We start from the raw sequence: 13,105 nt of genomic DNA, 5'->3' as shown, positions 1-13,105 counted from the left end.
TGTTCCCTTTCCAGCTCGTTCATCAAGGGCCATCACCGGATCCTCAAGTTTACAAATGTGATTAGGACTTGGATAAGCCACATGTTTGTTGGAGGCGTTTCAGAGACGCTCGGCCTGAGGATTGGAAGTAGAAGAGAGGCTGATAGGGGTTTTCCGCCAGTGACTATTGGTCCTGTGTTGTCGAATAAACCATAGCCCTAATGGGGGGAAAACTGACAATGATGACAATATTATTACCTTAGACAGGAGGATATGCATTCATCGAAGTTTTGTTTGTTTGTTTGTTTGTTAGCACCATAACTCAAAAAGTTTTGGGTTGATTTTGAGGACACTTTTAGGAAAAAAGTGCTCTTTGAGATTTCCGGGGCGATCCGGATCATTTCTATTAAGTTAGCTGACGTTTACGTTCCGAGTCTGTCTATATACCGTATTTCGTTGAATTACTGCCGGGTCAAACTCGTTTTGCAAAATAATTAGCCCATGCTTAACATTACCGCCGGCTCAGGATAAGCGCCGGATCAAACTCGTTTCGTAAAATATTATTTTTATTAGCGCATGTCTAGAATTTCCGCCGGGTCAAACTCGTTTCGCCAAATAATTAACATATGTCTAGAATTCCTACCGGGTCAAACTCGTCACGTCACGAGTGACACTTCACCTGTCATCATTTTCAAAATGGAGGAGGCTGATTTCAATCATTTGAAGTCGCATAAAGGGAAGAAGATTAAGAGCTATTCAGTAGGATTTAAGGTCCAAGCTATTAAATATGCTAAAAAGAACAGTAAGCAGCTATGTTTTATTAATATACCATAGCTGCGTGTGTCAAATATGAGTCATTAAATGACTCCCGCCTCCTGGTGGTAGAGGGCGCTAGTGATCCTTTTTGCGACTACACGGCTGCAGAAGAAGTGACAACAAGCAGCAAGAGTGAGCAGCAATCATTTATTTTCTCCTCTCGCTTGCACTTTTAACATGGAGGATTACATATCTAAAATAAAACCGTTTTCTAAACTGGACTTTCAATCAAAGCAGGAGGTAATAAAGGAAGATCTCCATCGAGACAGAGAGACTTTTAAAACTGAAGAAAGATAAGGAAGACTTCTATAACCAAGTTATCGATGCTTTTGATCAGAAGGAGCTTTGCATGGACTTCATTTATAAGTAAAGGTAAGACCATAATAACGTTTTTTTATTAAATGTGCTTTTCATGATGGTATCCTTACATCACACTCAAATTTATAAGCGCAGGCCTAAATTTACCGCATGCCTTTGGTAAACGCCGGAGTGAGAAGAGGTTTTAAATTAATTAGCGCCCCGGCGGCAATTCAAGGAAACACGGTATGCCAGTAGATCTTAGATACAAAGGGCCCTTTTACACTAAGATTATCCGGGGTAAATCCCACCTAACCTTATCCTTGACCACACACACACATCGGTCGTTTAAGCCCCCTGCCCCACCCTCCTTTCCCCCGCGCAACATGAACTAGTACGCATGCGCGGAAAACGCGCATGTCATAGTCACCTCCAGTGTTGCTTTGTATGCAAATTCTAGTTCTATTTTTATTTATTTATCTTTTTTAAGAAAAAGGGAGATTATTTGGGTTGCAAGTGAATCTTGCGTTTTTTATGTTGATTTAATACAATAATTCATATAAAAAATAAAGAAAAATAAAAATTAATACAAAATTCTTCCGCAGCCCGGTACCAATGGAGCTGGTGGTTGGGGACCACTGATGTAGAGGAAAGGGAAACACGGGCATGTCTGGATGACTCGCCTCCATATTTCTAGTGTTTGCATCCGAGTGGAAACAGGTTGATATGAGTTGGACCTCAAAATTCAGTTGCACGAACGTGCTAACGTGATAATACTTTTTTTTTTTTTTTTTTTTTTTCCCTTGGCCTCAGTCTGCACCTCCTCTCCAGGGCCCAGGCAAAGACCGATTTTTTAAATTTTATTTTAATCTTCTATTTTTTTCTCCCCCCCCCCCCCCCCCCTTTGTTTACCTTTATCTCATCTTTTTTGTAAGGGGCGCTGGAAGCCGGCAGACCCGTCAGCGATCCTGTTCTGTCTCCCTGTAATGTTTGTCTAAACTTGAATGGGATTGTGCTGAAAATTTTAATTTTCCTGAAGGAACTCTCCTGACGGAATAAATAAAGTACTATCTAATGTAAACAGAAGCATTGAACATTGCCTCATTCACAAGTTTAGTTACCAGTTAGTTTTTAAACATTGTATTCCAGTTAATCTCAGTCAGCTAAAGTATCAAAAGTGTAAATATTTTGATTTGAGAATCAATATCAGAGCAGGAAGATACAGTGTCGGCGGTATTGGTATTTTAGTATCCATCCTCTCATCACTATTCTTTACTATTAGGAGATAGAGCCTAGCAGAGGTCTGATTTCCTCGGTGGTTATGTAGCCAGGTCACAAAAAAACTCCTGGAAAATCTACTGAGCCCCGCAAGTAAATGGCACCATTGGGACTCTCAAAGGATCCAACTGCCCTTATATCTTGATTAACTGAAGCCATCAGGAGACTGAATGCAGCCTTAAAAATTATGAACTCAGAGCTATATAAAGTTAGTGGACACTGTAGGACGAGCAAAAGTGAACATTATTCACAGTACTGTGTCAAATTCCAATAAAGGCATACCTTTGTTGAATGCTTCAACAGCTAATTCCTGATGGCAGGAGCTCTGTGCTCTAGTGTCATCCGTTTGTGTTCCTGGTGTTTCTCTCATGTGGGTTTTTTTTGCCTTTTGGTTCGGTACCCTTTGGGACTGTGTGACAAGGGGTGCCACTTTCATTGTTTTTTTTGGGCCGTGGAGACCACCTGCTGGCTCTCTGCCACACCAGATTCAGTTTGGAGAGACTGGAGAAGATGCGGCTGAAGAGACAGGGCGCCGGGACGGACAAGCTTCACGGTGTCTTGGCTTAAAGAGCAGGTATCGGACACCTCTGTCTAATTAGACGCATCTTTGCTCATCTGTGAGACCTGGACACTGGCCGAGAGTTGGTGGGCGGCCGAGGGTGGAGTCCGCTCTCTTGGTTGCTTTGTTACTTTGTTGGGTCTACTCCTGTCCACAACCTACTCAGTGGGCTAGTGGTTAGAGCATGGGTGTCAAACTCTGGCCCGCCGTGTAATTTAATTTGGCCCTTGAGTCAATATCAATTTAGCATTAGAGCTGGCCCGCCGGTGTTATACAGCGTCGGTGCCGCTGTAACACCGCATTCACCGCTAATACTCATACTTGCCAACCCTCCTAATTTTCCCGGTAGACTCCCAAAGTTCAATGCCCCTCCCGAAGATCTCCCGGGGCAACCATTCTCCCGAATTTCTACCGATTTCCACGTGGACAACTATATTGGGGGCGTGCATTTAAGGCACTGCTTTTAGCGTTCTCTACAACCTGTCGTCACGTCCGCTTTTCCTCCATACTAACAGCGTGTCACATAATATTTGTGGCTTTTACACACACACACACACACACAAGTGAATGCAAGGCATACTTGGTCAACAGCCATACAGGTCACACTGAGGGTGGCCGTATAAACAACTTAAGCACTTTTACAATGTGCCACACTGTGAACCCACACCAAACAAGAATGACAAACACATTTCGGGTGAACATCTGCACCGTAACACAACAGAACAAATACCCAGACACCCTTGCAGCACTAACTCTTCCGGGAAACTTCCAGCAAACTGACCAATAATTAACGTTTTATCCATGCATTTTCTCTTGCTACTTCAAGGCTTGAATGTTTGGTTCATTCATTATTGTTATTTTATTTTCAAATGTATTATTAGCCTGTGGAAAAAATTGGATATTTACCTCAGAAGATTGCAAATAGAAAAAAAGGCATCACATTTTCATTTAAATTTAATTCGATATGCCATTGATATTATTTTAATTATTTTTATTATTATTTGAAACTGGATTTTGCATGTCACTAAAGTTATATAAGCCTTGCTTGATCAATATTTAATGCAGAACTTGTTTGGGTCCCTATTAAAAAGGTTAATTTCTTCAACCTTGGCCCGCGGCTTTGTTCCCTTTAAAATGTTGGCCCACTCTGTATTTGAGTTTGACACCCCTGGTCTAAAAGTATTTGGCCACCTGCCTTTACTCACATATGAACTTGAAGTGCCATCCTATGGAATCGTCCAACATTTTTTGGTATCCTGGAGCATTCAAAGTTCCTTTTACTGGAAGTAAGGAGCCAAGCCCAACTTCTAAAAAACAACCCCACACCATAATTCCTCCTCCACTAAATTTCACACTCTGCACAATGCAGTCCGAACGGTACCGTTCTCCTGGCAACCTCCAAACCCAGACTCGTCCATCAGATTGCCAGATGGAAAAGTGTGATTCATCACTCCAGAGAACGCGTCTCCATTGCTCTAGAGCAGTGGTTCTTGACCTGGGTTCGATGGAACCCTAGGGGTTGGGTGAGTCGGGCTCAGGGGTTCGGTGGAGGTCAAGACACACCCGACTCATCATGTAAATAAAAACTTCTCCCTATCGGCGTATCACGGATACGGCAACAGCAGAAGTCAGACTGATTTGCAGGTGTGTAATTTGTTGTGAGTTTATGCTCTGTGTTGGTTTTGTTGTTTGAATTTGATTGATTGATTGATACTTTTATTAGTAGATTGCACAGTACAGTACATATTCCGTCCAATTGACCACTAAATGGTAACACCCGAATAAGTTTTTCAACTTGTTTAAGTCGGGGTCCACGTTAATCAATTCATGGTTGTTCCGTTTAAAATTTTGGCCCACTCTGTATTTGGTTTGACACCCCTGGGTTAGACTGTCCACCCTGAGATCGGTAGGTTGGGAGTTCAACCCCCGGCCGAGTCATACCAAAGACTATAAAAAAATGGGACCCATTGCCTCCCTGCTTGGCACTCAGCATCAAGGGTTGGAATTGGGGGTTGAATCACCATAAATGATTCATGGGCGTGGCATCGCTGCTGCCCACTGCTCCACTCACCTCCCAGGGGGTGATCAAGGGGATGGGTCTAATGCCGAGGCCAAATTTCACAACACCTAGTGTGTGTGACAATCATTGCTCCTGTCCCAGTAACTCAATTTTGGTCAAAACTGAGCTGATAATAATTTTGGAGTTCCTAGGTGATACGCTTTACATTAGTGTATGCGATATTGTAATTTGTTCCGTAAGTAAGCTGTTACGCGCATGGCAGAACCTAGCAACTACCACATAACCGCATAGATACAACAGAAAAACCTAGCATCTCAAGGGACCAATCGGAGCTTCTTTGTCAGTCGCCTTATTGTCTTTAATGAGACATTTGCACGAATGGGGGCCGACGGTCAACCTGATTATGTGATATTATGGCACCAGGGGATATTTGGAAGATTGCCCCAAGCACCTTCATTAAATGTATTGTTCTTGATTCTTCCCCTTGCATACTCTTTTGGGCAGATAACTGTGGAGGTCAAAATAAAAACTGGACGCTGTACACGGCTCTTGCCCAATGTGCAAACGCAGAATGGGGCCCACTCGAGATTGTGATAAAATATCTGGAGAAAGGGCACACGTTCATGAGAGCAGATTCAATCCATGGCTCAATCGGCAAGAAAATGAAAGCTCAAGAAAACATCTATACGTTTGATGACTTTGTAGATCTTTGTAAGACAGCATCAAGATAGATTAGTTTTCCTTCGTTTACTCAAAATCAGCTAGAAGTGAGTTACTAGGTTTTGCCTTTGGACGGGAGATTGGTACATTAACTTTAACTGTCTCTGGCCATTCTCCCCCCACCACAGTGTATATGTTGTTTTTTTTTTTTGTAACACTTTAGTATGGGGAACGTATTCACCATTAATTAGTTGCTTATTAAAGTAACAAACACTTAAGTTAGAGTTATTTGGACACTAGGAAAACATACAGTATAAGGGTTAGGGTTAGTATTACTAATAAGCAATAATTCTGAGGTTATTCAGCAAAGACTATTAGTTAATGGCTTAGTGGTTGTGTCACGTGGGGGGGTCGCAGCTTACTGTGGGTTTTGTTTGTTCCCCCGGGATGCAGACAGACCACTCTGGACAAGGCGTGCAGGTAAGAACATGATGTAATATTCAAAATTAAACACGTACCAAAAACACGAAACAAGCAGAAGGAAAAGTGTGCCGATCGCACGGGAAGCTAAGGCTACCACTTAGCACAGGAAGCATAGACTACGAGACCAGAAATACTTATGAAACAGCTTACGTGTAGCAAACAATGAAGCCAGGCCGACTGATAGCCCCTCTGATTCGTGCTCGGAAAACAGGTGAGCGTCCCGAGCACCAATCAGAGACATGGTACCCATGGTAACGGGCGGCATAGCTCGGTTGGTAGAGTGGCAGTGTCAACAACTTGAGGGTTGCAGGTTCGATTCCCGCTTGTCCTATCCTAGTTACTGCCGTTGTGTCCTTGGGCAAGACACTTTACCCACTTGCTCCCAGTGCCACCCACACTGGTTTAAATGTAACTTTAGATATTGGGTGTCACTATGTAAAGCGCTTTGAGTCACTTGAGAAAAGCGCTATATAAATATAATTCACTTCACAACAAAAAACAAACAAGGGTGCACAAAAACAGGAACACAGGGTGTCCAAAACCAACAGAATAAAACAAAAACATGATCCGGGCCACGGGTCATGACAGGTTGTATAATAAGGCCATGCAGAATAAGGCATTAATAAGTACTTATTAATGACTAATTAAGAACCAATATGTTACTAATGTGCATGCAACTAATTAATGGTGAATATGTGTTCCCCATACTAAGGTTTTACCGTTTTTTTTTTTTTGTTATTTTATTTTTTGTTTGTTGTTGTTTTACTTTTTTAGCAGTATTTGTAGAAATGGCTGGTTGCATAAGCTCTGCTCTCTAATTTCTTTGTGTTTGTCATGTCTGTTCAAGTTTTGGTTTAGTTATGTTATGTTTTGCTTAAGACTCCATTATTTTTTTGTTTTTCCACTTCATTGTTTGTCTTATTACCATGCCAACCAATTAGTTTTCACCTTGTCCCCCATGTCACGCACCTGTTTTCTCCAATCACCATAGTATTATTTAAGCCACAGTTACCAGGTAGCCAGTCTGGCAAAATCACCTCCTTCTCACCTTGCAATGATCCATGTCCCGTTCACAGTTCCATGTCAAGTTTTTGTTATTCATAGTTCTGCCATTGTGCAAGTTTTAGTTCATGCCCATAGTTTTGCCTTAGTGCAAGGGTAGGGAACCTATGGCTCTAGAGCCAGATGTGGCTCTTTTGATGACTGCACCTGGCTCTCGGATAAATCTTAGCTGACATTGCTTAACACGATAAGTAATGAATAATTCCGCTTGTAATCAGTGTCAAAAATAACGTTCAAAATATAAAACATTCTCATGCATTTTCATCCATCCATCCGGTTTCTAATGCACCTGTTCAAGAAGTCGCATTAAAGGTAAGAAATATTTCATTTATTGTTGGCTAGCCTCAGAATAACAATGTTATTAAAAAGAATGAGAGACTTATTAAACTCTAAAAATGTTGGTCTTTCTTAAAAATGCATGCATATAGTTGTATTCAGTCTTTAAAAAACAATAAACAATTATATGGCTCTCACGGAAATACTTTTAAAAACATTTGGCTTGTATGCCTCTCGCAGCCAAAAAGGTTCCCGACCCCTGCCTTAGTGCAAGTTTTTGTTTTTCGTAGCCAAGTTTTGGTGCGCGCCTTTTGTTTGTTCCTGTTTTTTAGTTATAGTGTAAAATAACATTCACGCCTTACTCATGCCAACTTTCCTTTGCCTCCGGAAAACACTCCACGCCCAAGTCCAAGTCGTGACAGTGTTCTTTGATGTTTGATGTTTGCCTCTTACACACATGCTTATGTGTACTATGGCTATACGTTTTTTTTTCCTTGCCTCAGTCTGGACCCCCTCTCCAGGGGCCAATGTTTAGACTGTTTTTTTTTTGTTCTCACCCTCCCTCAACTTTTACCTGTTTCTTACTTGTTTTGTAAGGGCACTGGAAGTTGGCAGACCCGTGTCAGCGATCCTGTTCTGTCTCCCTGTTATGTTTGTCTGATCTTGAATGGGATTGTGCTGAAAATTTTAATTTCCCCTCAGGGATGAATAAAATATTTCTGATTCTGATTCTGATATTGAAACACAACAACAAAGTGAACTCAAAGCATTACCCCGGGACACCCCCAGACTGAAGCAATGACAGCTTGATCAAATAAGCCTTGCAAAGCTGGACCAGGTAGCAAAGGAACGAGGTATAATATATCATCCTGTACTGTGTCAGCAAAGTGTCACAGTTGAACATGGCAGACAGGTTGGGTTGGACGGTTGCAAAACAGTCAACACAGTACTGCAACCAGCAGGGTTGAAAGGCTTTGCATAGAAATGACATTTTATCACTTGCACAAAACCTGAAGGACAAAATCTCTATGCCGGCTGGGAAATGCACCTGACAAATTATGTTTGGCTGAACATCAAAACAGCATAAAAAGAGGTTAATACTGAAATGGGCAGGCTCATCAAAATGCCTGGCAAAAATTCGAATGCAGCAAATTCAACATGACCTCAGCATGCGTGTTTGGTGTGTCTGAGACGTGGTTACGCTTACCTCTTCGGCATGAGCATCACAAAGTTTGTTTCCTGACAGGAGTTTATTCTTCAAGCTTTTGTTCTGAAAGGTGAGAGAGAGAATGATGATATTAATGTCTGGCGGCAGAGGTGAAGACACCTCTTCCGAAAACAGGGGGGATTTTTTTTTTTTTTTTCCACCATTTAAACATACCGTACAGTAGGGCAATAAAGTATTTAGTCAGCCACCGATTGTGCAAGTTCTCCCACTTAAAATGATGACAGAGGTCTGTAATTTTCATCATAGGTACACTTCAACTGTGAGACACAGAATGTGAAAACAAAATCCAGGAATTCACATTGTAGGAATTTTAAAGAATTTATTTGTAAATTATGGTGGAAAATAAGTACTTGGTTAACCATTCAAAGCTCTCACTGATGGAAGGAGGTTTTGGCTCAAAATCTCACGATACATGGCCCCATTCATTCTTTCCTTAACACGGATCAATCGTCCTGTCCCCTGAGCAGAAAAACAGCCCCAAAGCATGATGTTTTTACCCCCATGCTTCACAGTAGGTGTGGTGTTCTTGGAATGCAACTCAGTATTCGTCTTTCTGCAAACACGACGAGTTGAGTTTATACCAAAAAATTATATTTTGGTTTCATCTGACCACATGACATTCTCCCATGTGCTCTCTGGCAAACTTCAGACGGGCCTGAAGTTTAAGGGGGGGGACACGTCTGGCACTGCAGGATTTGATTCTCTGTCAGCGTAGTGTGTTACTGATGGTAACCTTTGTTACTTTGGTTCCCAGCTCTCTGCGGGTCATTCACCAGGTGTGGTTCTGGGATTTTTGCTCACCGTTCTCATGATCATTTTGACCCCACGGGATGAAATCTTGCGTAGAGCCCCAGATCGAGGTAGATTATCAGTGGTCTTGTATGTCTTCCATTTTCTAATAATTGCTCCCACAGTTGATTTTTTTTTCACACCAAGCTGCTTGCCTGTTGTAGATTCACTCTTCCCAGTCTGGTGCAGGTCTACAATTATTTTCCTGGTGTCCTTCGACGGCTCTTTGGTCTTGGCCATAGTGGAGTTTGGAGTCCGACCGTTTGAGGCTGTGGACAGGTGTCTTTTGTACAGATAACGAGTTCAAATAAGTGCCATTAATACAGATAACGAGTGGAGGACAGAATAGCTTCTTAAAGAAGAAGTTACAGGTCTGTGAGAGCCAGAGATCTTCCTTGTTTAAGTGACCAAATACTTATTTTCCAGCATAATTTACAAATAAATTATTTTAAATTCCTACAATGTGAATTCCTGGATTTTTTTTCCACATTCTGTCTCTCACAGTTGAAGTGTACCAATGATGAAAATTACAGACCTCTGTCATTATTTTAAGTGGGAGAACTTGCACAATCGGTGGCTGACTAAATACTTTTTTGCCCCACTGTATTTTCCGGACTTCAAATCTTTTTTTTTTCTCTCAAAACATGACAGTGCGCCTTATAACCCGGTGCGCCCTGGTATGCAAAATAGACATTTCCACAGCAGAAAATGGCGGTTCTCAGGAGGATACCAGCACCAGATCGGATCAAAAAGCGCCTGAAGTACCCTGTCCTCTGAAGGAGAAATGCTTACAGGTCACAAAAGCTTCTAAAATACCATCATGCCATTTTTTATGAAAACATTCCCATTTGTTGAATGTGAAAGCGTTAGATTTTGATACGGAGCGTGCCACTAGTCGCGGTGAATGGATGGCTGGCTGGCAACAACATCCCGACCACTTGCACTAATTTAATGAGTACAGGAGCCATTTGAAATAAATTATTTACCAAGATAATGGTGCTCCATTTTAAATGACTATGTCAGAAAGAGCTTTTTTTTTTTTTTTTTGTCCGTATGTTTTTTTCCTAGATGCTGATCATTTCATTAACTTCGTCGGCTTCTTTTCGTCTGCTGCATTGTGACTCATGTTTAGTCAGTACCGCCTCACTGCATAGAGTAGTTTGATTATTCCGTCATTGGCTGACAATGTTCATGGCACACTTTTGTTGTTCCCCTCAGCAAGTCAATTTAAGAGTGATTTGGCCTTTTGAACGCAACCCCCCCCCCCCCCCCCCCCTATTATTTTGGTAATCAATCAATTTATTTGATTAATCAAATAAATGAATAAATAAATAAATACTTTCCAGCCTCAATGTGTATTTTAACGAAAATAGATTAAGTACAGTAGGAAGAAAATTTGCATGGCCCGACACATGAAACGTGACAAATTAGGTTGCTGGAGTATCTACTTCAGCCGCCGAATTTGAGTGTTGAATATTTTAAAATGTGTTTTGTGGCAATTCCCCACTTTAACTACAGCGTCAGTTATTAATAATAATTAAAGCTGCAAGCAGCGTTGGTCGGGTCCGCCTTTGGCTGCTGCCGCCGCTACTCAAGCCCTGGTCTAAGTCAGACCAACATAAAGGTTTTCATTTCATGTCTCTACGACATTTCTAACAGAAGTTACATGCAGTTTTGTCTGGGTTTTTTCCTAGGGAGCGCTAGAGCGTAATTTAGATTTTTAGGGTTTGGTTTTTTATTAGATGGCAATGTTCGCCAGTCCTGATGTGTGTGTAAAATTTGGTGAGTTTTAAATCATGGTAAGGGGGTCAAATTACAGATCGGCGTTTCTGGATGTTGTTGATAAATGGCTTTCGCTTTGTATAGTAGAGCTTTAACTTGCACTTTGAAGCATTTTAAAGGGGTCAAATTACAGCTCAAAGTGGCAAAAATGACATTTTTTAGGTAACTTTGCGCCTTTGGAGTCCTTTGCAATGGGCCTGGCGGACCCTAATAATAGATTTTATTTGTAAACAACCTCAAAGTGCTACTGTATTCAAAGAAATAATAATAATACTAATAATAAGAAAATAAAATATAAAAACTAGAACAGCCTAATAGCTAGAACTAGTGTACATATATCTACGAAAAGGCTTTTTTTTTAAAAAGAAGGGTTTTTAAGCCTTTTTTTAAAGCAGCCACAGTCTGAGGTGCTATGTAGAGTGGCACTTTCCATCATTTTCAGCAGACTGCATCCCAAAATGATTCACCCCATATAAGGGGCTATATGAATCCCTTCCCTACTGTAAACAACGACTTTTCAATAGCCGTTATTTTTTCTTATGAATGCACGTGACATTTTTACCTTGAGAGCATTACTGTATAACACCTATGCTCCCAAAAAACTGTAGCCTAAAACCAAGTAATGAATAAAGAACCAAACTAAAGAAAAGGACAAAGGATGATACATTGAGTGACAATGTATTTTATCGATTTGACATAATAAACATTTAGAAAAAAGGTATTGACTGGTGAAGTGGTGTTAGATTTTCGGACAAACAACTCGCAATCTGTAGATGCTAACATGTCCTCAAATTCCCTTGCATGTGTTTGAAAAAAAAAAACATCCGTTATGCAATTCAAACACATACATTTTCTGCACATAAATATGAAATAGTACAATACCATGTAGTCTGTCTTATTTAAGTTTGAAATGATCGCCAAACTCTCTTTCTCGTTTTCTTTGGGCCCTTTGCTCTCTTTCTAGCGTGTTTGTTTATTTTTGATGAGCCATCTCACTTGGCATTCCACTTTTTCCCGCCACAAACATACACACACAACACAGAGAGGCCACATCACCGGCAGCATGACATGACCTTTTTGCATAAACAATGTCTGCGTACTAACTCATTTAACTATTTACAACAGCAACAAAACTTTTTAAAAACGTATTTTATCGATGGATCGTCGCAGCCCTAACAGGCACCAATTATCTCCAATGTTGCGGCCTCGGGCAACAACCAAATCTACGGTGTAGGTATATTTGCACAACGTATCGGTATCAGTATCGCCAGTACCAGCCTGAATTTGACTTGGTATTGGATCGGAAAGAAAACCAGTGGTCTCGCACATCACTAGTTACCATATCTGAGTTACTGTGTAGAAATATGGGGAAATAACTACAAAAGTACACTTCGTTCACTAGCCATGTTATAGAAAAATGTCAGGTAGAATAATACACAATATCCGCTATAGAGGACTGTGGAGAGGCAGAGCCAACGGGGCCGACGGCGGGGCAGGGCTGCAGCAAAGCCCTGCCCAAGATGGCGGCAAGGAGGCGGAGGATGCGGTGGAGCGGACGCCGCCACAATCTAAATCAGGTGCTTGGCACACACACCGGCACGCAAATAATTAATCTCCTCCTGCTGTATAAAAGGGGAGAAGGAGGAGAGATCGAAGAAGGAGTTAGAGAGACTGCAGCAGAGATCAAGGAGTGGAAGCAAAAGAGCGCACGACAACGACGCGGTCGACTGAAGGACAACGAGGAGCGAGCAGTGGGGAAGGAGCGGAAAAGCAACCAGACCCAAAGACAAGCTTGTTATTGAAAGAATAAAAGAGTCAAACCTGCTCAAGAGAGATGTCCTTCCTGGGTGGTCCATGCAACCCACACAACGACGAC

At 41.5% G+C, this 13,105-nt stretch overlaps 1 protein-coding gene across 1 annotated transcript in view; it reads right to left on the bottom strand.

The window, feature by feature from the left end:
* The window catches only part of luzp2 (leucine zipper protein 2), a 566,503-nt gene that overhangs the window by 106,757 nt on the left and 446,641 nt on the right, over nt 1-13,105 (bottom strand). Inside the window, exon 6 of the mRNA XM_061887318.1 lies at nt 8,638-8,700. Coding sequence (XP_061743302.1) covers nt 8,638-8,700 — 63 coding nt within the window. The remainder of the gene's footprint in view (nt 1-8,637; nt 8,701-13,105) is intronic.

The sequence above is a fragment of the Nerophis ophidion genome, linkage group LG25 (assembly GCF_033978795.1).
Source record: "Nerophis ophidion isolate RoL-2023_Sa linkage group LG25, RoL_Noph_v1.0, whole genome shotgun sequence".
NCBI classification, from domain to species: Eukaryota; Metazoa; Chordata; class Actinopteri; order Syngnathiformes; family Syngnathidae; genus Nerophis; species Nerophis ophidion.
Note: the sequence above shows the minus strand (reverse complement) of the source record. Positions and strands in the feature narration are given on the sequence as shown.